This window comes from Panulirus ornatus, chromosome 20, assembly GCF_036320965.1.
Source record: "Panulirus ornatus isolate Po-2019 chromosome 20, ASM3632096v1, whole genome shotgun sequence".
NCBI classification, from domain to species: Eukaryota; Metazoa; Arthropoda; class Malacostraca; order Decapoda; family Palinuridae; genus Panulirus; species Panulirus ornatus.
Window position 1 is genome coordinate 10,457,532 of NC_092243.1, and position 27,892 is coordinate 10,485,423.

At 44.7% G+C, this 27,892-nt stretch overlaps 2 protein-coding genes across 3 annotated transcripts in view; one reads left to right on the top strand and one right to left on the bottom strand.

Moving 5' to 3' along the window:
• LOC139755919 (uncharacterized) overlaps nucleotides 1-27,892 on the top strand; it is a 46,633-nt gene that overhangs the window by 5,118 nt on the left and 13,623 nt on the right. The window lies entirely within an intron of this gene.
• LOC139755783 (uncharacterized) lies at nucleotides 1,731-26,979 on the bottom strand. Its single transcript, XM_071674405.1, has 8 exons — nucleotides 26,005-26,979; nucleotides 15,374-15,527; nucleotides 12,723-12,802; nucleotides 12,008-12,150; nucleotides 9,764-9,871; nucleotides 6,942-7,120; nucleotides 5,128-6,260; nucleotides 1,731-2,996 (listed from the first exon to the last, which is right to left on the bottom strand). The coding sequence occupies exons 1-8, from the start codon at nucleotides 26,060-26,062 to the stop codon at nucleotides 2,269-2,271; spliced, it is 2,583 nt and encodes an 860-aa protein (XP_071530506.1). The 5' UTR covers nucleotides 26,063-26,979; the 3' UTR covers nucleotides 1,731-2,268.

Consider the following 27,892-nt stretch of genomic DNA (forward strand, 5'->3'; position numbering starts at 1 on the left):
AGATTCAAGCAAGAGTGAATGTAGACTAATGACGATGTAGGTAGGAAGTATGATGACAAATATTATAAGGCAGTCTAATCAAAAGCTATCATGCATATCTGATTACTGATAGAGTATCTGTGAGGGATTGATAAAAAGACAGCAGCAGATATCATCATCAGTAGATCTTTTATTTCGCCATTAAAGCCTGTGGCACAAAACGGTACATGCGATTAGCATTTCACTCAAGATTTGTGTGGAAATCAACTTAATATTAGTGATGGTTTATACAAATTAGATAACTTTATTGTTGATAAAATTTGAAAAATGATAAGTTTATGAACGCTCGTTGTCTGTCTTGGACAATCACATGTTTACCAAATGACGTCCTAGCTTCGTCTCTTCGATGTATATTAACTGACTGTTATATTTCTCTCTTGTGTCTCCCCTGATGATGTGATTATTACACAAAAGTGCACTTGGGAACTTATCGTGTTTCATTTTCCCCGTGGACTCTTAGGAATATCTTAATCACGCGCAAAATTGTGATCCTTTCCAATATATATATATATATATATATATATATATATATATATATATATATATATATATATATATATATATATATATATATTCATTTTGCTTTGTCGCTGTCTCCCGCGTTAGCGAGGTAGCGCAAGGAAACAGACGAAAGAATGGCCCAACCCACCCACATACACATGTATATACATACACGTCCACACACCAAATATACATACCTATACACCTCAATGTACACATATATATATACACACACATATATATATATATTTTTTTTTTTTTTTTTTTTTTTTTTGCTTTGTCGCTGTCTCCCGCGTTTGCGAGGTAGCGCAAGGAAACAGACGAAAGAAATGGCCCAACCCACCCCCATACACATGTATATACATACGTCCACACACGCAAATATACATACCTACACAGCTTTCCATGGTTTACCCCAGACGCTTCACATGCCTTGATTCAATCCACTGACAGCACGTCAACCCCGGTATACCACATCGCTCCAATTCACTCTATTCCTTGCCCTCCTTTCACCCTCCTGCATGTTCAGGCCCCGACCACACAAAACCTCCTTCACTCCATCCTTCCACCTCCAATTTGGTCTCCCTCTTCTCCTCGTTCCCTCCACCTCCGACACATATATCCTCTCGGTCAATCCCTCCTCACTCATTCTCTCCATGTGCCCAAACCACTTCAAAACAAAGGCGAGTGTACATAATAATGGTAAGACGAAAGTTGATGAGAATATCATTTGATGTACAGGTGATAGAAGCGAATAGGCGTCATTGTTGATATAAAAGGTAATGGGAAATGTATTCTGCTTACAGGAATACTTGCTGATACAAACACCTTATGTGAGATATAGATATCTTATTGAACAGAAGACAGCCGACTATTGCCAACTCTATGATGTAAATACATCAGGGAAGATTCTTGTATGCGCACTTATAATATGCCATTGTCTTTCTGTCTTATAGTCATCAAAAATGTTATTATCTTTCATAATCTTTTAGGTCAACCGTTTTCTTATCTTTGTATGTATATATATATATATATATATATATATATATATATATATATATATATATATATATATATATATATATATATATATATATATTCGCATCCATCTCTTAATTTCTTTTTCCTTCCCATTTTCTCCTTGTCTGTATTTCTCCCTTATCTCAGACAATAAAGTTATCTTTCGTAGCTTCTTAATACTTTCAGATATATTCTAAATACGTTTCTCCCCAGTTAAGGAGATAGATATATAGATAGAGGAAGAGAGAGAGAGAGAGAGAGAGAGAGAGAGAGAGAGAGAGAGAGAGAGAGAGAGAGAGAGAGAGAGAGAGAGAGAAATTGTTTTTGATAAGTTTCTTGTTTTTTCTTCTTTCTTGCATCCTAATCTTAGGCTTTGACCCAATCAAAGAGGGTCACCGTCATGCCCTGTTCCTTGACCTCTCGTAAGAGTCATGGCAAAGGCCAGTGATGCCAAGGGTGTGGCGTAGATACCCTTGTCGAAGGCGAAGTGAAGATGCGTGTGTCGGGGATGTAGTGGAAAACACGTTCGTTGAAAGTGAAGTGAAGATGCGGTTGTCGAATCAAAACTTCCTCAAATCGTATTGGTCCTTCGTATCAACAACGAGCGTACACACTTTACGACATACGATCTCAAATGTTGTCCCAGTTTTTAACAGTTCCTCTGTCAAAGGATAGGCTCTCATCCGTAATACATTCAGCATCCGATCATCAACTCATTAACACAGCGATCCAAAAGTAGAGATTGAACACGAGAACAAGTGTCGGGAGTCCCACCAGCCTGTACTTGTGGAGGAACTTGATGGGAGTCGAGACCTCTTGGTAGACCCCAGACATGACGGTCACATGAGGTCCTGAGGCTATTTTGTTGGTCTTCGGCGCCGGCTGAGGCTTGCCCAGGAACACATGTATCATGATGTTGATGAAGAGGACGAAGATGATGAAAAAGAACCAGATGTCGATGAGTTTGATGGCGGCCGTCGACGGCAGGGAGCGGGACATGTTTGAGAAGAGTGTGTAGAGGACGAGGAGCGTGGTGAGTGACATGATGGCACGGACATTCAGTTCCTCCAGTTTGAGGAAGAGCGTCGCCCAACTCACGACCAGGAGCATGGCCGAGGGCAGGAAGTTGCTTAACACGACCATCCCTTGGCGACGGCTCAGCTCCAACTCTATGCTCATCTGGCTCCCGCCGGACGACTCGCTGAACTTGACCGAAGTGACTGTGTACTTCGAGAGCACCCTGGGTCCCGTGTAGGTCGTGGACCCTTCTTCCACCGAGAGCCTCACGTAGTCTTCATACGCTGGAGGGAGGTCGATGTCGATGCTGCAGACCTGGCTGTCGAACGGGTAGGCGTAAAGCTCAAAGTAACAAGTGACCCTGGCTATGTACCGCTGGTTGAGGGAGATCTTATTGGCCGCCCCGAGGTATACCGGATCTGTGGGAGAAAAAGAGAACGGGAAACAGAGAAAGAAAACGTATAATAGCCAAGATACACCGGATCTGTGGGAAGAAAAAGAGAACGGGAAACAGAGAAAACGTATGATAAGTTTCATTCTGTGAGACTAAGAATCAAATTCTATGTAATCATGTCAAAATTAAGAAATGTCTTAATCTTTCGTCTGCTATAAACAACGCTTTTATCTAGTGTAATTATCCTAAGATAAGAGTACATGATTTAAACAAATGAACGAATCATTTAGTGAGATTAGATGCTGTTTTAGATATTTCATGACATCAGTAGAAAAGTATAAGAAAGACTTAAAAAACGCCAAATTGTGAATCACCAATTTATGTGAACATTTTCTCCCACATCGAAAATACTTATGTAAACGAGGCAAACAGTCGTTAAACTATGAGAAGGATCCATCCCATTCCTTCGTTAACATACAATTTAACAATTGAAGTACGTATATTTGTTGTGTACTGAGCACAATAATGGATATATGATATATAGAGATACAAAGATATCATGTACATGAAACGAGATAATGAACATGATTAAAACAAATAGACACAGAAACATACTAATGAATTTACAATAAGCAAAAAAAAAAAAAAATAATGGTCAAAGAAAAATATACTGGACACATGAAATTATTTTGAGCACATACGGGACTCGGGGGGGAAAAAAAAAAGAAGAAATTTTCTAACACAAGCGTATACAAAATGATAATGAAATAAAGTGTCATGCTGGACACACAGAAAACTGAATGAAAACACAGCGGGTACAAGCGAGTCACGGTAACAAAATGTATGCACAAATATCCTAATATGGCCACTTCCGGAGATAATGGGGAAGCTGTAGAAGACGCAACGAGCAAGCAGACGGATATAAAGGACAAAACAAAGAACAGAAGAAATATGATGAAACTCCTGAAGCTATTGAGCAAATTCTCTCTCTCTCTCTCTCTCTCTCTCTCTCTCTCTCTCTCTCTCTCTCTCTCTCTCTCTCTCTCTCTCTCTCTCTCTCTCTCTCTCTCATAACGAAAACGGTAAAGAAAGATCAACCACATGAATGAAACTTTGAAACATTGCCGAGAACAGAATATGGGGGTCGAAAAAAAAAAAAAAAAAAAAAAACATGATCTTGCGAAAACGGAATGGACGAGCAAAAGAATTAAAGATTAAAGATGGCACAAAAAAAAAAGTATCTTGTACGTAACAAGATGATTGATATGGAAAGATGTGACAAAAAAAAAGAGAAAAGAAAAAACAGGCGGGAGCATGATTTTTGTAGCAATTACAAGTACCAAAGCGGCAATATACTCGACTAATGTTGGTCACACGATAACACTGAAAAACAACCACAAACAGTTGAGCGTCTACTTAAGGAAACACGCACGTCACGGAACTCTTATTTCAGGTTAATAATCGAGACGTTTCTTGAAGCACTTTAAGGTGTCCTGTAGTCAAACACAAAGACGTACATCGGGCTCAGTCATGGTTATTTCACTCATAATTTATTTGTTAATTTTCTTAGCATTTTGAGGAGCCTAGGAAAGCTCATTTGTAGGGTTGAGGCGTTCCAAAGGGTATTAAGTAGTGTTGCTGGTTCCACTTTTGTTTTCAGTATGAACATAGACTTCTAACGATTCTGATATTTGCTGTGATGATAGAAAAAAAAAGAAAGAATGGATATATGATATATAGAGATACAAAAATATCATGGACATGAAACGAGATAATGAACATGATTAAAAAAAATAGACACAGAAACATACTAATGAATTTCCAATAAGCAAAAAAAAAAAAAAATAATGGTCAAAGAAAAATATACTGGACACATGAAATTATTTTGAGCACATACGGGACAATATAATTTCCCTGAGTTCTTTAATTGAATATGTTTGGCCATGTCTAGTAGCATTAGTGGAATTAAATAGACATGATAAGAGATTGAGTTCTTTAATTGAATATGTTTGGCCCTGTCTAGTATCATTAGTGGAATTAAATAGACATGATAAGAGATTGAGTATATTGTAGAACGAGTTGACTCGTCCAGCAAACACAGCTCATTCGTGTCAACACTTCTGAAGTATCTGCCAGAGTGACATGACTCAACTTACCCATATCAACACTGTTGAAGTGAGGCGTGGTGGCGTTGTTGGCTGACCTGACCATCAAGTTATTGCTAAGCAGTTCCTTCTGTCCACCATCAAGGTTGACGAGTTGGTACCGGGGTTGCCACACCTTCTGTGCGTCGACCTCACTCAAGATGGTGTCTTTCTTCTTCTCGTTCAGGTGCCTGAGCTTGAGTCTGTTGTCGATCCAGGTGAGGCTCAGCCAGAACTCGAGGGTGATGGCCATGTTGATGTCGTCCACCTCAGCGATGCGAGTGAGGGTTAAGGAAGGGACCAGTTCGAGGGCAGATTCTTGCGGTCCCGGTGGCGGAAGGTCTCTCTGCAGCTCGTCCACCACCTCTATAATGCTGCAGTCGACCTCGTCGCTGCCGTCCTCGCAGTCGTAACGGAAGTCGCAGCGCAGGTGCTGCTCGATGCAGTCGCCAGAGTTGCAGGTGAAGAGGTGGTCGGCACAAGGGGCCAGGCTGAGGAGGACCTCCCTCCCCTCTGGTCTCCCACACAGCTCCCTCACCACCGTCCAGTGATGCTTCCCGATCGGGTAGTTCTCCCTGCCTATGATCGAGGCCGACATCAGCGTCCCATTCGTCACTGTGTCGACGAGCAACCATCTGCTGCTTTCGTCATCCCACGAGATGACCAGATTGTAATACCCACGAAAGAAGGGACGTCCATTGATGTAATCCTGCACTCGGAATCTCATGTGGAACTCGCTGTCGAAGCACAGGCCTCGAAGGTACAGGAAATCCGTCCTCTCCAGGTGGCACGCGGCGCACCGCTTGCTGGTGCATCGGTCTCCATCCCAGAAACCGTCGGCCTTCATAGAGGCACAGATGTAGGACGACCCGGCATTCACTGGCGAGAAGTGGAGGTAACCCACTCGCTCGCTGGTGTCGAAGTCTCTCCAAACACCGTCCTCCAGTTCGTCGGTGATGCCCAGCCAGAGTTTCCAGGACGCCGTGGGGACGCAGACGTCCTCGAAGAGAGCAAGGTGAGTCCTGAGTCTCTCATTGTCGAAGTCAGAGGCCGGGACGACCAGGCTGGCGTTCAGGCGGTGACACAGACCACGGGATTCCTGCAGGTTACGCTCCTCGGGGAACACCACGTTGTGCTGATGTCTCCTGTAGGGAAGATGAAAAGGTGAGGTAGAGGAGGAAAGGGTCGAGGCTGAAGGGTAAACCAGCGTTGCTAAGTGATGAGCATTTTTGCAACAAGCTGGAAAATAGTATGACCTTAATCTACCTTACAGATATTATCAGACTATCTTTCCTCAAATGCACTGCAATGATAGAGTTAATAAAGACGATTACCCAGAAAGATAATGGATGATCGAAACACCAAAAAGCGAATGAGGGATATGTATGTCTTGCTTTGTTACATTTAGCATATGCTATTGGTTATCGTGTGCCTGATGGAGTGTTGCAGGCTTAAATAAGTTTTTGTTTCATTTGTATACGTGCATTTTGTACGTTTCCGCAGAAGAAGAAGAAGAAGAATAAAGAAAAGAAGAAGAAGAAACAAAGAGAGTGTTGGAGATTGCAAGACAGAAATTCGCTGACGATGAACGATGAATACTTGTTATGTATAGTCATAAGAAGACCTATGATGCTAAGAGATAAAAACGATACTACAAGGTGAAGCAACAGATGTATAAAGTTCCCTTCCCGTTAGCAGAAACAAACAGGATATACTAAACAGTGATAAAACCCACCACAGGACCTGTTATAGGAGTGAAGGACGGTCAACCCTTTTTTAATGACCTCCCTACCACAAGGTTTGGCCGTTCCCCGCAGGATACCTACTGACAGAGGGTCGAAAGATCCTGCCAGGAGTCCTGAGCGCCCACAACCTCCAGGTCAGCGGTGTCTGTGGAGAAGACGTTCCCTCGTCCCGGGTCTAGACACGCTGCCATGGCGCGCACCTGTGCCGCCGTCAGTTCCTGGTTCCAGAGGGAGACCTGCGTCAGGTCTCCCCGAAACACCTGCAAGGAGGTAATGATGATAAATGACAATGTCAGTTGTATAGATGCAGGACCTCTTTCATCAGTCTCCTGCATCTTCGAGTCTGTGGTCAGCGGCGAGAGAGCGCAGTAGCAGTTGAGTACTAGGGGGCTCACTGTTCCCAAAGGGGAAAGTTCAGGCGTTTGGGGTCTTGTGATATGTTGAATCAGTGTTTGTAGTCTCAGAGACATTGGTGGCGTCCAGAGAACGTGGGCGAGAAAGTGTAACCCGAACGTGTCTGGGGAGCGTAGTTTCCTATGAGAGTATGACTTGTGAGGTGGAGTTTGAGATTGTGTTGGAAGGACGGGCGGTTGCTTAGGGCTTGTCAAGTTATTATAGTATGAATATGCTTTGTCAATATAGAGTTTGCAGGGAATATCTGAATATAAATTTCTGTTCAAGAAAAGGTTCTTCGCCTCATTCAAGGTAAAAGAATTTGCTCACGAGTTTGTATCCATTACTGTGAGTGAAATCAGACGTATCAAGCCTTAAGTAACTCGATAGATCAAGACTATCTTAGCCTTTGATCATTCTGAATACTTGTATTAGATCAGGCCATAACCTTCCCTTTCCTAAGCTTTAGATACATTCAAGTCATTCACTCAGCTCACATAGGATTTGCTTCTCAGTCGTGAAATCATTTTGGCAGCTCGAGAGGCACTCGTCTTCATTCTGCCTATACCTTTTCTAGGAAAGGTGACCAAAATTGATCACTATATTCAGGATGGGGGCCTAACCCATGTATTGTTTAAAAGGTAAGGATGATTTCCCACAACTTAAATTCAAAGGCCCTAGTAGGCCTATGAATCCAAGAATTTTGTTCACTGTGCACTGCTTACTTGGTTTTAGGTCATCAGAGATCATTACACCCCAGTACTTTTCCCTCATTCACCTTTTTCAGTTCAGGAAGATTCAGACATTAGATTACATTTTCGTTTTTTGTTACCTATATGTAAAACTTAACGGTTCTCGACTTTAGAATTCATTCACCACCTTCGGTCCCAGCCCATCAATTTGTCTTCGTCACTTTGAAGCTGTAGTAGTTGAAATTCATTTGCAGATTACCTTCCAAAATGAGTTTCATCAGCGGATTTTGAAACCTTACAATGCAGCTCATTATGAATATCATCAATAGACTTGAGAAACAAAACTGGTCTCGAGACTGATCCCTATGGCACACCACTTGTTACGTTTGACCATTTTGAGGCTTGACCCTCAATCGCAACTCTTTGTTTAGGGTCAGTCAACCACCAGTCATCCTATCTACCGAAGTCCAACCCCATGACTACCATGTGAGTATACAATAGATATATCTCTGACACTAGAGATATATGAACGCTAGATTTATCTTCAACGAGAGACATTTAGAAAAGAGATGATTTCACATGTTAAGCGACTTTGTTTCTCAAACGACTCTGTGTGTGTGTGTGTGTGTGTGTGTGTGTGTGGCTGCGTGTTTATTTAGGCGTATGATAATATCTCCGTCTGAATATTTGACTCACAAAAGGTTTACAAGTCGCATGCACTGAAGGTGTTTTTCATTATTCATCCCGCTACCCGGAATCTGCAGGAATGAGCTGATGAATAAGGAAATATACTGTGAACATGAATGTCAACTGTTTAAATCAATGCTTGTGTGTTCACGTCACTGTCTTGGAACTTGGGTAAGGCTAACCATTACTTGTGCCTGCTGTGGGGGATAGTGACACCTACATTCCTAGTTCGGTTGGACAGTTCCAAGTGTATGTTCGTGAGGCTTCGGAAAGAAATGATGAGACTTCAAAGGAAGAAACTGGACAATGCTTACAGCTGACTCAAGTCGGGGAATAGATCTACAGTGCATAAAATTGTACACTGGACAGTTTTGGTTTATCTAGTTATCAATTATTATTATTATTATTTTTTTTTTCTTTCTTTCAAACTATTCGCCATTTCCCGCATTAGCGAGGTAGCGTTAAGAACAGAGGACTGGGCCTTGAGGGAATACCCTCACCTGGCCCAATTCTCTGTTCCTTCTTTTGGAAAATTAAAAAAAAAAAACGAGAGGGGAGGATTTCCAGCCCCCCGCTCCCTCCCCTTTTAGTCGCCTTCTACGACACGCAGGGAATACGTGGGAAGTATTCTTTCTCCCCTATCCCCAGGGATTATTATTATTATTATTATTATTATTATTATTATTGTTATCATTATCATTATTATTATTATTATTATTATTATTATTATTATTATTATTATTATCATTATTATTATTGATATTATTGTTATTATTATTATTATTATTATTATTATTATTATTATTATTATTATTATTATTATTATCATTATTATCATTATTACCATTTCCGTCTGAGCGAGACGCGAGGAATAATACGAGTGAGACTCCGACGAAAGACGGAACCACATCCCTCGGCTACCGTCTCTACTTCAATACACGAGAGACACAGGATTCCCCCTCACCTCTCCTTGTCCCTGCCTCTCTTACCCTCCTCTTCCTCCTCCTCTTCCTCCTCCTCCTCCTCCTCCTGCAACCCGTGGGGGAGATATATAGCTGGGTCGCATTCCCCCTGTACCCTAGGGAAGGGACCAGATGCATTATTTCTCAACGTGAGTTCCATGTTACTAACCTGGTGTCGATCGAAAGATCCTCCTAAGCTGTCTTGCTCCTGCCCGAACACCAGGGTGCCGTTCATTTGGCAGGGCCACGACCCCTTGAGCGGACCCCTGAACACCATCTGTTGGGGAGACAGAAGACTGTATAACGCTGGCGCCGCTATCTATAAGGAGGATTTAAGACAGTCTTGAAGGATCTAGCAAGAGCCATGGTGCTATAAAGACTCGAAGGGCCTTTTTTAAACAATCATAGAGACTTTAAAGTAATCTCTTGATTATTGTGGCATATTAATCGCCATAGAGAATATCTTGTGATTGTGATATACCCCCATGGAACCCCATGGGAGCAATGTCAAACCAAACCCCAGAGATTCACTTGATCGTCATAATCCAACACAACCCCCAGAGAACGTTCGGAAACGTTCATAAAGAGGAATTCAAAAGGTGAAAAACCTCAGCTACTCCTGCTAGTAGAGGGTGTAGCCTCACCTAACCCTCCCAGTAAAGGGTGTAGCCTCACCTGGCCCTCCTAGTAGAGGATGTAGCCTCACCTAACCCTCCCAGTAGAGGATGTAGCCTCACCTAACCCTCCCAGTAGAGGGTGTAGCCTCACCTAACCCTCCCAGTAGAGGGTGTAGCCTCACCTAACCGTCCCAGTAGAGGGTGTAGCCTCACCTAACCGTCCCAGTAGAGGGTGTAGCCTCACCTAACCCTCCCAGTAGAGGGTGTAGCCTCACCTAACCGTCCCAGTAGAGGGTGTAGCCTCACCTGGCCCTCCTAGTAGAGGATGTAGCCTCACCTAACCCTCCCAGTAGAGGGTGTAGCCTCACCTAACCGTCCCAGTAGAGGGTGTAGCCTCACCTAACCCTCCCAGTGGAGGGTGTAGCCTCACCTAACCGTCCCAGTAGAGGGTGTAGCCTCACCTGGCCCTCCCAGTAGAGGATGTAGCCTCACCTAACCCTCCCAGTAGAGGGTGTAGCCTCACCTGGCCCTCCCAGTAGAGGGTGTAGCCTCACCTAAACCTTCCAGTAGAGGGTGTAACCTCACCTGGCCCTCCTAGTAGAGGGTGTAGCCTCACCTAGCCCTCCCAGTAGAGGGTGTAGCCTCACCTAACCCTCCCAGTAGAGGGTGTAGCCTCACCTAACCGTCCTAGTAGAGGGTGTAGCCTCACCTAACCGTCCCAGTAGAGGGTGTAGCCTCACCTGGCCCTCCCAGCAGAGGATGTAGCCTCACCTAACCCTCCCAGTAGAGGGTGTAGCCTCACCTGGCCCTCCCAGTAGAGGGTGTAGCCTCACCTAAACCTTCCAGTAGAGGGTGTAACCTCACCTGGCCCTCCTAGTAGAGGGTGTAGCCTCACCTAGCCCTCCCAGTAGAGGGTGTAGCCTCACCTAAACCTTCCAGTAGAGGGTGTAACCTCACCTGGCCCTCCCAGTAGAGGGTGTAGCCTCACCTGGCCCTCCCAGTAGAGGGTGTAGCCTCACCTAAACCTTCCAGTAGAGGGTGTAACCTCACCTAACCCTCCCAATAGAGGGTGGTAGCCTCACCTGGCCCTCCCAGTAGAGGGTGTAGCCTCACCTGGCCCTCCCAGTAGAGGGTGTAGCCTCACCTGGCCCTCCCAGTAGAGGGTGTAGCCTCACCTGGCCCTCCCAGTAGAGGGTGTAGCCTCACCTAACCCTACCAGTAGAGGGTGTAGCCTCACCTGGCCCTCCTAGTAGAGGGTGTAGCCTCACCTGGCCCTCCTAGTAGAGGGTGTAGCCTCACCTGGCCCTCCCAGTAGAGGGTGTAGCCTCACCTGGCCCTCCTAGTAGAGGGTGTAGCCTCACCTGGCCCTCCCAGTAGAGGGTGTAGCCTCACCTAAACCTTCCAGTAGAGGGTGTAGCCTCACCTGGCCCTCCTAGTAGAGGGTGGTAGCCTCACCTAAACCTTCCAGTAGAGGATGTAGCCTCACCTGGCCCTCCCAGTAGAGGGTGTAGCCTCACCTAACCCTACCAGTAGAGGGTGTAGCCTCACCTGGCCCTCCTAGTAGAGGGTGTAGCCTCACCTGGCCCTCCTAGTAGAGGGTGTAGCCTCACCTGGCCCTCCCAGTAGAGGGTGTAGCCTCACCTGGCCCTCCCAGTAGAGGGTGTAGCCTCACCTGGCCCTCCTAGTAGAGGGTGTAGCCTCACCTAAACCTTCCAGTAGAGGGTGTAGCCTCACCTGGCCCTCCTAGTAGAGGGTGTAGCCTCACCTGGCCCTCCTAGTAGAGGGTGTAGCCTCACCTGGCCCTCCCAGTAGAGGGTGTAGGCGTTGTAACTGAAGACGTGGCAGACGTGGCGCCACACCTCAGGGTGGATGTCCCAGGGAGGTAAGCCGCGCTGCTCCTGGTTATCGAACCAGGAATCAAAGTGTTCCCCGGTGTTGCCTGCGGGGAGAGAGAGAGGAGGATGGTGACCAGCTGGAGCGAACATCCGAAGCGGGGAAACACACACACACACACACACACACACACACACACACACACACACACAAAACAAAAGACATTGATGTTTGTGGATTCGGATCCCTTGAGTACGACGGTACGACCCTGAGAGCACGAAGGTACGACCATTGGGTCAGTCAGTACGACCCGATCCCCACACCCCACCCTACCCTCAGCACATTAAGACTAATTACATGACACTTACATCAAAAACCAGTACATTACCAGCACAAAGTTAAAAAATGAAAAGAGATGAATAAATAAATGAAAACTAATACATTATACTGTAGAAGTAAAAAATAAAAATAAAGATTAAGCATATTAAGGCTAATATATTACCATATGACAAAAAAACCCAGTTCATTCAATTCAATACAGTCGCTAATACACTAAAAGCGCATACACTAGGGCTAATACAACAACAAACTACAGCGATACAATAGGGCTAATACAATAACAAGACTACAACGATACACTAGGGCTAATACAATAACAAACTACAGCGATACACTAACCGAAATAGAACGGGTCAGCATTGCTGTTGCTCGCCTTGTACGAGATATGGACGTCGAAGGCTTTCGAGAAGGCCTCGAACCTGTAGAAAACGAAATTGTTGTGTAAGTATTGGGAGGTTGTAGAAAATGGGATGTTGATGTGAGGGGAAAAATGAGATGTTGTAGAAAATGGGGCATTGATATGGGGGGGGGGGGAAGAAGATGAGGTGTTATTGTAGAACAGGGTTTGATATGTTGTTTTAGAAAATGGGACGTTGTTGGGGGAGAAATGGAATGTTGTTGTAGAAAATGGGATGTTGATGGAGGGAAAATGAAATGTTGTTGTAGATGGGACGTTGTTGTTGAGGGACAAGTAATATTATCGTAGAAAATGGGACATTGTTGTTGGGGGGGAAAGTAATGTTGTAGTAGACAATGGGACATTGTTGTTGGTGAAAAAAAAAAGAAGAAAACATGATGTTATTGTAGAAAACGGGACGTTGCTGTTGCTGATGGGGGGGGGGGGGGGAATGAGACATTGTTAGGGAAAATGGAAAAACATTACATGAAATGAAACATTTCCGTCAACGTAAACATCTTTTTTATTTTTCTTAGAAAACGGGATGTTGTTGGTGAGGATGAAATGCCTCAGAAAACGGATCACCGTCGTTCGTTGGAAATTCTCTGGCGTTCAAGATCATCATGCGTTGTGTGACGTCGACACCATCATTACCCGATGCGAAAACATTCTTCGTTACTCCGTGTGTCACGGGTCGCTTCGTCAACTTACATCACGAGTACGAGGCGCTGTTGTCTACCTACCTACCTACCTACCTGCCTGCGTGCTCGCTTACCTGCTTGGTTGATGGGTTGGTTGGCTGGCTGGCCGATAGCCACATTGAATGTCTCAATTCGACGCACCACCTTCCCTTTCTCGATGCCGCCAGCAATTGGAGCGGGGCTGACTGGCTAACTGACTGGCTGACTGACTGGCTGGCTGAGCTGTATCATAAGATCGATCGGTTTGTTGTCATTCTGGGGTTAGGGAGTGTTTCTTCTTCCCAGTATGGGATTAAAACCTAGCCCGTCTATCGGCATGATGAGATGGTCGGTGGTCCATTGGCGAAAATCGTCTAGTGATTGCTAGTCTAACACTGGTTTCTCCAAGACGAGGTGCATTTCCTTGAGGGGTCTAGAGTTTCCCTCGAGCCCTCCTCCTTACCCCATCCATATTCAAAGGACGACTCATCGGGTTCTTAGGCCCACCTGGACCCACTTGGGCCCCTCACAAACGAGCCCCACTCGTACTTAATCGACCGACGACAAACCACAGACTGGACTGATTAGACGTTTTGGCTGCTCATGGGGATAGCTAGGTCGTCTAGAGCCAAGGGTGTCGTGTCGTCGTGCTCAAGGGTCGCACCGTCGTGATGAAGGGTCGTGACGTCGTGCTCATGGGTCGTGCCGTCGTGCTCAAGGGTTGTACCGTCGTGATGAAGGGTCGTGACGTCATGCTCAAGAGTCGTTACGTCGTGCTCAAGGGTCGTTGCGTCGTGTCTAGGTGTCGTTACGTCGTGCTCAAGGGTCATTACGTCGTGCTCAAGGAGCTAAGTAAGATTCAGGTTACATGTCTTTGAGCGATATTTCTTGGTTTACACGTAACGTCTTTTGTCGATGTGTTAAATCATGTTTACTCTGGCCTCCCCCCTCGTCTCTCAGAAACTTTCGCTCTTACCAAGCATGTGTGATATGGCATCTCCTATTACGTATATATTATGGTAATACTTTCTCTGTCCTCGCCCAAGGTGTTCCTCCCATCACACACGCTACGAATTCCTTCGCTCGTCTTATTTCTGAGTGAAAGGATTCATGTCTTTGTTGATCATCTTTGTATTTGCTCCAGCTATCGAAAGGTTAGACGGCAGTGGACGAGGCCACCATCCATCCCTCCCGCCCAGGACTCGTATATGCCAGGCTAACATTGCTCCCTCCTCCGCCCGGAGGCAGCTTTCCTCAAGGACGGGGTGATCAAAATGCCACACGCGTATGCGCCGAGGAACTGCGTCTGTTGCACAGGTCGATGGGAGTAAACTAACCCTCTTTAGAAGCAAAGGTTTCTGTCATTTTCTTCATCGAGCCACCTAGTTATATATTCAGCAGCCTGTGGGCGTCCGTATTGATATATATATATATATATATATATATATATATATATATATATATATATATATATATATATATATATATATATATATATATATATATATATATATATATTCCTATGAGTCCACGGGGAAAATGAAACACGATAAGTTCCCAAGTGCACTTTCGTGTAATAATCACATCATCAGGGGAGACACAAGAGAGAAATAAAAGTCAGTTGAAATACATGTTTACCAAATGGCGTCCTACCATGTGTGGGTGTATTTGCATGTATGTTTATTTTTTTGTGTACCTTATGTATGTATGTGTATTCTCTCTCTCTCTCTCTCTCTCTCTCTCTCTCTCTCTCTCTCTCTCTCTCTCTCTCTCTCTCTCTCTCTCTCTCTCTCTCTCTCTCTCTCTCTCTCTCTGCGTGTGTTTTCTTCTAAGCTTCTGAGCTGAGAACGTACCAACATCATCGTTGCTGTGTGCCTGTGGGGGGTGAGGGGCGTCTTACGTCGCTCTCGTACCTGATCCTGTAGCAGGCGGAGAGGCGGAAGACGGGAGGCACGTCCTTGGGTAAGGTGTACCGTAAGAACACATCGTCGGTAGGCACCGTCCACACGCCTCGCTGGAGGCTGAACACCCTCACTCTCTCCTCCGCCAGCACCTCCTCGTCTGCATCTGCAGGGAGGAGACCCATGTGAATGGGTGCGTCCAATCACTCAGGAAGGTGGGGGTGTAATCCGGTGGGGGTGGGGAGTTTATCATCCCTGGCAATCACCATATCCTAATCAGGATTTCCTCCAGTCTATCCCACCCAGTCACCACCTCCTGGTCACCTCACCCCAGTCAAGACCTTCCAGTCTACCTACGCCTCCTAGTTCCCGTAGGTCCTGCTGGCTCTCAGCGACAGCAAAGCACACCCCCCCACAGGAGGGACATCAGCAGTCAGCATGTATCACGTCCCAGCTGCAGGAGGGCATGTGAAGGACAAGATAACAGGAGATCCTGACGCTCTATACATCTCGCTAGATCTGAACTGTGCGAGAGACAGGACCGTAAAGGATGTGATCAATTCTCCCCTCCCACCTCTCCCTCCGGCTCAACTGCCAGCAAAAGGGGGATAAAGATAATGAGGAAAAACCCTCTGTTACGGGGAAGAGTATAGAGCAATGGACACTTTATAGGAAAGTGTGAATAGAAAAGAAAAAAGGAAAGAGCTTCGTTTCATAAACGGCTGCACTGAAGCTGGACTCTTGAGGAAAAGGAAGATGGGTTCAAATGTGTCCCCTTGAAGCAAGATTATTTACCGATGATATATATCATTGAAGCAAGATTATTTACCGATAGCAGATATATCATTGAGGCAAGATTACTTACCAGTGACAGAGATATTACTGAAGCAAGACTATTTACCGATAACATATATCACTGAAGCAAGATTATTTACCGATAGCAGATATATCATTGAGGCAAGATTACTTACCGATTACAGAGATATCACTGAAGCAAGACTATTTACCGATAACATATATCACTGAAGCAAGATTATTTACCGATAGCAGATATATCATTGAAGCAAGATTATTTACCGATGACGGATAAATCACTGAAGCAAGATTATTTACCGATAACAGGTATATCACTGCAGCAAGATCATTTACCGATAACACACATCATTGAAGCAAGATTACTTACCGATAACAGATATATCAACGAAGCAAGATTAATTACCGATAACAGACATATCATTGAAGCAAGATCATTTACCGATAACAGATATATCATAGAAACAAGATCATTTCAAAGATAACCAATAGATCACTGAAGCCAGATTATTTACCGATAACCGATATATCGTACCGATTACAGATATATCTGTGAAGTGTTGACGTAGCCATGATATGAAGGGGTTTATTGGTCGTCAGACTCATGGCGTCTGATGGTAGCTTATGTCAGCGTACGATCTTTGTGGAGATGAGACACATTTGGCCACGGGGTGTCACTACACCTTCCCTCTTCCTTCTCTTTATCATCAAAATGTTCCGTACCGGGTCATTGCATCTCTGTCTAGAGGAAAATAAAAAAGTATAGATCCTACGATATCTTGCCGAAATCATTTAGTATTTGGTCAACTTTCTTTTTTTTTTACGAGAGATCTCAGAGTTTGCGATTTTATCTATTAGGGAGAATGATCTTACGTTTCTAAGTCTCTATGTCTCTATTTCTATGTCAACCGAATTAGGTTTGGATGCTCTTCTCTGCATTGGTCCACGCGTTTCATCTTCGTAGCCGCTAGAGCTGAGCAGGGCATTTCAAAGGGAGGCATAACCAGAGAGTTATAAATAGAATTGTATGCTCTATTCAAAATTCAACACTTTCTCAAGCCTTCGATTCTTAGCTTTGAAGCGTGACCTTCTTCGTATATACAGCTTAGAATAGTCTTTGAGTACATCAAATCATTCCTGATGATCGCACTTATATTTTTATTTCTCTTTTGTTTCTTCCAGTAACGGCTGGGCAAAGTTTGCGTATTCGTAGTTTATATTCCTAGCTGGCTTAAAGTGCATTACCTTGTGGCTATTAATGTTGGAATCCATTTACACTGTTGCTACTACTACTGCTACCGCTGCTTTATATATATATATATATATATATATATATATTTTTTTTTTTTTTTTTGTCGCTGTCTCCCGCGTTTGCGAGGTAGCGCAAGGAAACAGACGAAAGAAATGGCCCAACCCATCCCCATACACATGTATATACATACGGCCACACACGCAAATATACATACCTACACAGCTTTCGATGGTTTACCCCAGACGCTTCACATGCCTTGATTCAATCCACTGACAGCACGTCAACCCCGGTATACCACATCGCTCCAATTCACTCTATTCCTTGCCCTCCTTTCACCCTCCTGCATGTTCAGGCCCCGATCACACAAAATCTTTTTCACTCCATCTTTCCACCTCCAATTTGGTCTCCCTCTTCTCCTCGTTCCCTCCACCTCCGACACATATATCCTCTTGGTCAATCTTTCCTCACTCATTCTCTCCATGTGACCAAACCATTTCAAAACACCCTCTTCTGCTCTCTCAACCACGCTCTTTCTATTTCTACACATCTCTCTTACCCTTACGTTACTTACTCGATCAAACCACCTCACACCACACATTGTCCTCAAACATCTCATTTCCAGCACATCCATCCTCCTGCGCACAACTCTATCCATAGTCCACGCCTCGCAACCATACAACATTGTTGGAACCACTATTCCTTCAAACATACCCATTTTTGCTTTCCGAGATAATGTTCTCGACTTCCACACATTCTTCAAGGCTCCCAGAATTTTCGCCCCCTCCCCCACCCTATGATCCACTTCCGCTTCCATGGTTCCATCCGCTGCCAGATCCACTCCCAGATATCTAAAACACTTCACTTCCTCCAGTTTTTCTCCATATATATATATATATATATATATATATATATATATATATATATATATATCCTCGCCCGGGCGCGCGTCCCCTTCACACACACACACACACACACACACACACACACACACACCACACACACACACACACACACACACACACACACACACACACACACACACACATAACACACGCTAGGAAAGTCTATTTTTGTTCTTATTGCGGACAAACACACTTGGTAACCAGTCTGGCACATTAACCCCCGTTGCTGGCTTCTAACTAAAGCCGATAATCCTCCCACCCTCCGTCGCCAAGAAGACTGCGACATGGACGTAACTCCCTGCGACCGGGCAACAGCAACACCTTTGTGCACCAAGTGGTCGGATCCCAGTGACGTATCATCGTTATTACGACGACGCGAGGGGGGGGGGGGGCAGTGACGTATGAGGAATCCTTTTGTGCGTTGTTGGTCGCGCGCGCCAGGAGGGAGGGGGGGGTGGAGGGTAGAGAGAGAGAGAGAGAGAGAGAGAGAGAGAGAGAGAGAGAGAGAGAGAGAGAGAGAGAGAGAGAGAGATTGTTTACGTTATTGACGGACGAACGGTTGCAGAACCAATGACCGTGTAACTCTCTCTCTCTCTCTCTCTCTCTCTCTCTCTCTCTCTCCAGTCTCTTGTCTATCTCATGACATTCCCTTCGATGACAGAGAAGAGAGAGAGAGAGAGAGAGAGAGAGAGAGAGAGAGAGAGAGAGAGAGAGAGAGAGAGAGAGAGAGAGAGAGAGAGAGAGTAGTAGTTAGTAGTAGTAGTAGCAGCACCAGCCCTTGGTGGTTCAGACCTTTTCTTTTGATATCTTGCTTACATTAGACTGAGTTGGCATGCGCCCCACTTATGAGCCCTTTACGAATTCTATCCAATATTTTAATGCCTCATGATACATTCAGAGGGCACAGCTAAAGTTCCAGACATGCACACTCCATGTAAAGTCTCTTTCCTCCGCCTTCTCTAGTTGATCACCTAATCATTCCACAAATTGTTTTTATCAATAGTGAGCCATAAATTGGCGGAATATGACTTTTGAAACAAGTGATTTGAATCAAGTAACTTTTGACCTCTCTGGTGCTCCACTGGGACTCGAACCCTGGCATGCTTTCTTTCTCTTTCTCGTTGTTTCTGAGGCCTGTCTGGCATGTCTATCAACTGTGGACGAGGATTCGGAACTGGTGTCGTCGGTGATCGAGTAAGTAGTGTCCAAGGGTAAGAGAGATGTGTGGTAATTGGAAATTGTGTGGATGGGAGAGCAGAAGAGGGTGCGCTGAAATGGTTTGGACATATGGAAAGAGTGAATGAGGCGAGGTTGACAGAGAGGATGTAAGTGTCAGAGGTGGAGGGAACAAGGAAAACGGGGAAACCAGATTGGAGGTGGAAGGATGGAGTGTAAAAGATGTGGGGGGATTGGAGCCTGGACATGCAGGAGGGTGAGAGGCGTGCACGTAATAAATTGGACCGATGTGGTATATTGGGGTCGACGTGCCGTCAATGGAGTGAACCAGGGCATGTGAAACGTCCGGATTAAACCATGGAAAGGTCTGTGGAGCCTAGGTGTGGATAGGGAGCTTTAGTTTTGGTACATTTCACATGATAGCTTGAGAATGAATGTGCGCGGAAGCGGACTTTCTTCGCCTGTCCCTGATGCAGCCCCGCTAACGCGGGGAAACGGCGATCAAGTATGAAAAAAAACAACTTGAATGAAGAAATCGTGAATGTCGACGGTATATAAAAGCTTGAAATGTGGTATGATAATAGAGAGAGCTCAATTGGTTGGGCTCCACGAGTGTGAAAATCCCTCCCTGTAGAGTCATACACACACACACACACACACACACACAGCCAACTGGGACACCAGCAAGGCACCACGTAACCTCTGGGGAAGCAGAAGTGTTAAGCAAGGACCCCTACAAGTGAAACAGTTATCAAATATAGTTGCTTACGGTGGACACTGCGCTAAAAATATCAGTGAGGGCGAGAAGACCAGAGATATATTAAATCGAATACGAAGAATATTGCCACATTCGCTAAATTAGATGTTAAGTAGCGATTTTTACGTAAAGTATATTGAACCAGAATACATTTCAAGTAAATAGTATAATGCCAGTGAAGACGTTTATGATGTAGATTTCTATACAGGGGTGCGAATATAGATGGAACAATGGAAAGTTTTTCTCAGTAAATTGGCAGTACTGCGTGCTGGCCAAGGTGACCAGACAGTAGGAGAGAATATTCTATATACGTATATTCTGTCTGGGGACAAGAAGAAAGACCAACCCATAATTTCGTAAATATCTCTTGAATATAATATGTCACTGTGGCAGCTAAACGTAAATAAAAGAAGTGTCCGGGTACGAGAGACTAAGTACTGAAATCGAACGTCAGTAATGTTGCCATATTCTGTAGAATTTGAAAAATTAGAATGATTCCCTTTGTGATAAAAGAGAGACGCTTATTCTGAAAAAGACTTGAGGGTATAAATCATCGCCTTTAGCACTGTATGGACCTGGAGCTGGTAAACTGGGGAGCCATTAGCAGAAATTTGAAAATCCAGACCAGCCACTCTGTCGTACCGTCGTGCTCAAGGGTCGTACCGTCGTGCTCAAGGGTCGTACCGTCGTACTCAAGAGTCGTACCGTTGTACTCAAGGGTCCTAACGTCGTGCTCAAGGGTCGTACCGTCGTACTCAAGGATCGTACCGTCGTACTCAAGGGTCCTACCGTCGTGCTTAAGGGTCGGACCTTCGTACTCAAGGGTCGGATCATCGTGCTCAAGGGTCATACCATCGTGCTCAAGGGTCGTACCGTTGTACTCAAGGGTTCTACCGTCGTGCTCAAGGGTCGTACCTTCGTACTCAAGGGTCATACCGTCGTACTCAAGGGTCATACTGTCGTACTGAAGGGTTCTACCGTCGTACTCAAGTGTCGTACGTCGTACTCAAGTGTCGTATCGTCGTACTCAAGGGTCATACCGTCGTACTGAAGGGTTCTACCGTCGTACTCAAGTGTCGTACGTCGTAGTCAAGAGTCGTACGTCGTACTCAAGGGTCGTACCGTCGTACTCAAGGGTCGTACCGTCGTGCTCAAAAAGAAAATCAATACCCAGTTCATATGTGTACGAACACCTAAGAAGTTATTGCTGGTACATTCTCAGCACCTGCCTGAGCACTACTGGGTGAGCTGCTCAGAATCCTGGTGCTCAGTGCATGGACAATACAGCCTTGCCTTGTGTGTGTGTGTGTGTGTGTGTGTGAGACAGCGATCTCATACATGGTCAGGCTATGCTCAAATATTCATAAGCTCTCTTGGAGGAAGCGTAGGAATCAAGTGTCTTTATTCTTTCCCGATCATTGGGGTGACGTTGATGACTGACCGGGGGTTGCTTAAATGAAGAGTCGGTTCACTCAATATCTCTGAATGGTTTGCGTCTTATCAGTCAAAGGCAACTACAACTCTTTTCTTTTCTTTTGTCTAAAGTTTTGAAACCAACTGGATGACTTCAGCAATAAATAGATAGTCATAAGACGTAGGGATAGAGTCACCAGACGACATGACATGAAATCCAGGAAAAATATTGTCAAACAGAAAATAATATTTAAAGTAGTACATTCACAGTATCAAAGTGGGGGATGAAGAGAAAATATTGTCAAAAAGAAAATAATATCTAAGGAAGGATATTCACAGTATCAAAGTGGGGGATGAAGAGAAAATATTGTCAAAAAGAAAAAATAATATCTAAGGAAGGACATTGACTGTATCAAAGTGGGGGATAAATAGAAAATATTGTCAAAAAGAAAATAATATATAAGGAAGGACATTGACAGTATCAAAGTGGGGGATAAATAGAAAATATTGTCAAAAAGGAAATAATATTCAAAGAAGGATATTCACAGCATCAAATTGGCGGATGAATAGAATAAATTGAGTGATGATATTGTGTGCGTGAACTGCACACACAAGTTGAAAGTTCAAGAGATGATGAGCTGAGGGTCCTTCCAATTTAAAACTCTCTCTCTCTCTCTCTCCCCCCGTACTGTACACAAGGATCATTGCAAGTTGGATGACGAAGGATGTGCTAATAAGTACATTACTCTCTCCATCTCCCACACAGGAACGCAAACAGACACCCCAATAGAGACACTCCCGAATATGCGCTTCGAAGGACAGCCTCGATTCAGGATTTCCAGGTCTCGGGTAATTTATTGAAATATCTCTGTGTAAATTAGCGACATTTGAAGTCGCCATTTTCTCGAAATTACAAGAATAGAAAACGTATTAAGCCGAGCATTGTCGCGTACGTCAAAGAATGATTTATGTCATTTCGATACCCCGTCCGTCACCTGCTCCGTGCCATGTGTGCTAGTGTTATACGTTGTGGTGCGTAGTGTGTGGTAGTGTGTGTAGCAGTATGTAGTGTGTGTAGCAGTATGTAGTGCGTGGGAGTGTGTGTAGCAGTATGTAGTGTGTGGTAGTGTGTGTAGCAGTATGTAGTGTGTGGTAGTGTGTGTAGCAGTATGTAGTGTGTGGTAGTGTGTGTAGCAGTATGTAGTGTGTGGTAGTGTGTGTAGCAGTATGTAGTGTGTGGTAGTGTGTGTTGCAGTATGTAGTGTGTGGGAGTGTGTGTAGCAGTATGTAGTGTGTGGTAGTGTTTGTAGCAGTATGTAGTGTGTGGGAGTGTGTGTAGCAGTATGTAGTGTGTGGGAGTGTGTGTAGCAGTATGTAGTGTGTGTTGCCTTATGTAGTGTGTGTAGCATTACGTAGTGTGCGGGAGTGTGTGGGAGTGTGTGTAGCAGTATGTAGTGTGTGGGAGTGTGTGTAGAAGTATGTAGTGTGTGTAGAAGTATGTAGTGTGTGGTAGTGTGTGTAGCAGTATGTAGTGTGTGGGAGTGTGTGTAGCAGTATGTAGTTTGTGGGAGTGTGTGTAGCAGCATGTAGTGTGTGGTAGTGTGTGTAGCAGTATGTAGTGTGTGGGAGTGTGTGTTGCAGTATGTAATGCGTGGGAGTGTGTGTAGCAGTATGTGGTGTGTGGGAGTGTGTGGTGTGTTGTGATGTAGAGTGTGAGGTAGGGTTTAGGGTGAGGTATGTGTAGTGTGTGGTGACGTGTGGTGTGTGGTGGTCAACCTTGAAGGGTCGAGTCAAAGGAGAGATTATCATACTCAAGGGTCGTATCGTCGTGCTCAAGGGTCGTACCGTCGTTCTCAGATGGTCGTACCGTCGTACTCAAGGGTCATACCGTTGTACTCAAGGGTCGTACAGTTGTAATCAAGGGTCATACCGTCGTGCTCAAGGGTCGTGCCATTGTACTCAAGGGTTCGTATCGTTCTACTCAAGGGTCGTACCGTCGTGCTCAAGAGTCGTACCGTCGTGCTCAAGGGTCGTACCGTCGTGCTCAAAAAAAAAGAAAAAAAGAAATCAATCAACAACACACGTGTACAAATATCAAAGAAGTTATTGCAGGTACATTCTCAGCACCTGCCTGAGCACTACTGAGTGAGCTGCTCAGAATCCTGGTGCTCAGTGCATGGACAATACAGCCTTGCCTTGTGTGTGTGTGTGTGTGTGTGTGTGTGTGACAGCGATCTCATACATGGTCAGGCTATGCTCAAATATTCATAAGCTCTCTTGGAGGAAGCGTAGGAATCAAGTGTCTTTATTCTTTCCCGATCATTGGGGTGACGTTGATGACCGGGGGTTGCTTAAATGAAGAGTCGGTTCACTCAATATCTCTGAAATGATTTACCCAAAAACACTTCGGACGAAGAATGAGCAGACTTTACAACGGGTTTCCTTGCGAACAACAGTCATCCAGTTCTTAAAATTCTCACCTCTGATTTGGGGTGAATAGCCCTTTGACCCGGCAGTTCAGTTATCTGGAAACGTATTACACACCAGAATGGGAAACTTCAACCACACTGAGGCCCCCTGGTTTAGGCCATTAAGACCACGTCACCTCTGCTATATCACATAGTTCCAAGTTGTAATGCACGCCTCTCACTCTCCTGAATAATCAGGACCCGGTACCCCAAAGCATCCTTCCCTCCATCCATCCATTTGCTCCTCTGTCTCTCTCTCCATCCCTTTGCTCGCCCTGCATCTGGCACAAGGTATCATCCTCTTTGTCAGCCTCGCTTCACCCATCCTCTCTGAATACCGAACTATACCAGTGCATCCTTGTTGGTTATCTCCGTCAGACTGTACACTCTACCACACATACACATGACAATGTTATATCTGACATGATGAACCCATTATACGACACGCATCGTCCCCCAGGCATTTCAGTTCCAGCACATCCATTCTCTTCCTGTACCCTCACAATCAGGTCCAAGCCTTAGAATCAACACAACACCGTGGACACTACTGTACTTCTAGACATACCCATTCTTAGCCTCACAGAGCACTAGCGACCTCTCCTTTCGCAACCTCCTTAACTAACTCAGGACCTTTGCTCCTTCTTCCACCTTATGGTTCACTTTAGCTCTCATGGTTCCATCCGCTATCATGATCGCTCCACATCCTTCAGGTCCCCTGCATATCTTCCAAGTCCTCCACATTCGAGCTCACACTTAATTTCTTTTTGATTCAGTCTCTGTTGCTCCTCACCGCCCCTACTTTTGTTCACATGAACTTCAACTTGCTATTTTTTTTCTCGCACACTCTCTCAAACTCTATCACCAGTTCTGTAGCGTCTCTATGGACTCAGCCATTCAATCCACGTTATCCACAAACGATAACAGATTCTCCACCCAGCCGACGACCCCCCCCCTCACTCCAACCCACCCCGACCCTCAGCAACTACCTTAAACTACCTCCCACTTCATCCCGTCCTTCAACATTGAAGAGCCATGGTGGCTTCACATACCCTTCGTGCTAACCCATTGTCATCATGAACCGCTTATTCTCCTCCCTTCGCACTCTCACGCATGCCTTACGTTCGTAGTGTAAACACTGACAGCTAATATGCCGTATACAGTATGGTTCGTCTTTGGCGGCTGACTGTGAGTGTGCCATACGCACAGGGTCTGAGGGTTATAAAGATTACTTATTGAACCCAGCCATCTGAATTGGCCTACTTATTAATGGCATATGTGTTGCCTTTCGTCATTCAGTTGTTTTCAGTGACCCCCAAACGTTCCAGTTCTTCCGTACAGTGAACCACTCGTGACTGTAACTCCTTGTAAGAGTTGCCCCCACCTGTAAAAGTCACCTACCTGTAGTAGGGACGTGACATCCGCCTCAGTGACGGAACTGTGTAAGTGACTTACCTTCAACAGTAACCCTCTCTGTTTCAGTGACCTTATTGTTTCATAGACCCACCTGCTTCAGTGACCCACCTGCTTCAGTAACCATCTCTGTTTCAGTGACCTTCTTGTTTCATAGACCCACCTGCTTCATAGACCCACCTGCTTCAGTGACCCTCCTGTTTCAGTGATCCACCTACTTCAGTGACCCACCTGCTGTATAGACCCACCTGCTGTATAGACCCAACTGCTTCATTGACCCTCCTGTTTCAGTGACTCACCTGCTTCAGTGACCTTCCTGTTTCAGTGACCCACCTGTTTCAGTGACCCCCCTGCTTCAGTGACCCACCTGTTTCAGAGATCCTCCTGTTTCAGTGACCCACCTGTTTCAGTGACCCACCTGTTTCAGTGACCCTCCTGCTTCAGTGACCCACCTATTTCGTCAAGCATCATTGTCAAGGCCAGAGCAAGCTGGAAGAACTTCGAATTCATCGCTGGATGTTCAACCTTCTTGTTCCTCAACCTTCTGGGCGCTCATGTGTCTGGGTTCTCAACTTTTAGGACCCTCAAGCTTCTGGGTTCTCAACTTTTTGAACCCTCAACTTTTAGGACCCTCAAGCTTCTGGGTTCTCAACTTTTTGTACCCTCAAGCTTCTGGGTTCTCAACTTTTTGGACCCTCAAGCTTCTGGGCTCTTAATTTTTTGACCCTCAAGCTTCTTGGTTCTCAATTTTTAGGATCCTCAAGCTTTTGGGTTCTCAACTTTTAGGACCCTTAAGTTTCTGCGTTCTCAATTTATAGGACCCTCAAGCTTCTGCGTTCTCAACTTACTGGACCCTCAAGTTTCTGCGTTCTTAACTTTTTGGACCCTCAAGCTTCTGCGTTCTCAACTTCTAGAACCCTCGAGTTTCTGGGTTCTGAGCTTTTTAGGACTCTCAAGCTTACGGGTCCTTATCCTTTTTGAGTCTTAGTCCTCTGGACCCCTAAAACCCTTTGGGTCCTCAGTCTTTTAGGTCATCAGCCTTCTGGGCCGCCCTCAGCTTCTTGTTCCTCAACCCTCAAGGCTCTCAAATTTCTCAGGTCCTCAAACTCATGGATCCTCAGCTATTCCAAGGCCTTCAAATTTTTGGAGCTTAAGGCTATTTAGTCCCGAATCTTCTGGGCTTTCGACCAGACGCGGACCCTCAACCTTCTGAGCCCTAAGCCTTTTGGGCCCCTAACATTTTTTGCACCTCAACTCACTTTCTTTTCTCGGCCTTCAACTTTCTTCTTCTTAGCCCTCAGTCTTTTGGTTGCTGGACTTACTGGATCATCATCATCATCATCCTTTTGGACTCCCGACTCCCTGGGCTATCTCAACTCTCTGGATCCCCTTTCAGTCTTCTCAGTTTTCTGTTTCCCTCTCTCACTTCACTATCACCTCGAGGTCTGTCAAAGAGCATAGAAGCGAAAATGTTAATGTAAATCTTACCAAATTTATATATGCGTTTCAAAGGAAGAGTTTTATAAAAGAGCATAGAAGCGAAAATGTTAATGTAAATCTTACCAAATCTATATAATATATATATCCATTTCAAATGAAGAGTTCTATATCATGAATTATGAACTGGAAGATAACATATGGCCTACATACTACCAATAGAAATGACGGTTTCGCTAAAAACGCACATTATGTGAAGGAAGTTTGATCTATATGCACTAAGGGAAGTAAGTCTATTCCGTCTCGAGAGAAATCTGATTGAAATTAGTCAACTATTTCCCCCCCTTTTTTTGTGTGTGACTATAAACTCAACAAATCAATCACTCTTGCGATAGATGGGAAAAAAAAATGACAGAACAGACATGAAAGATCCAACACTTTTTAACTCGGCCGGTTGTAGGATAGCTGAAGGTAGGTAGGTATGTCTGTCGGCGTTGATACCATGTTGCACGTCCAGTTCCACCGCTGGCATCGCGATTGCATTCAGGGGTGCAGTGAAGTGACGTTGATCATACGCACACACACACACACACACACACACACACACACACACACACACACACATATATATATATATATATATATATATATATATATATATATATATATATATATATATATATATATATATATATATGGAAAGGATCACAATTTTGCGCGTGATCAAGTATATTCCTATGAGTCCACGGGGGAAAATGAAGCACGAAAAGTTCTCAAGTGCACTTTCGTGTAATAATCACATCATCAGGGGAGAACACAAGAAAGAATAAAAGTCAGTTGACATACAACGAAGAAGAGGCTTAGCTAGGACGCCAAATTGTGATCCTTTTCTTGCGCTACGTC

Excerpts from the sequence above, each read along its gene's own strand:
- LOC139755783 (XM_071674405.1), bottom strand. The coding sequence starts at position 26,062 with ATGAATTCGAAGTTCTTCCAGCTTGCTCTGGCCTTGACAATGATGCTT. Across the intron at positions 9,872-12,007 it reads CCCTCTACTGGGAGGGCCAG|ATGGTGTTCAGGGGTCCGCT; the intron begins GTGAGGCTACAC and ends TCTCCCCAACAG. Across the intron at positions 2,997-5,127 it reads CTTCAACAGTGTTGATATGG|ATCCGGTATACCTCGGGGCG; the intron begins GTAAGTTGAGTC and ends TTTCTCCCACAG.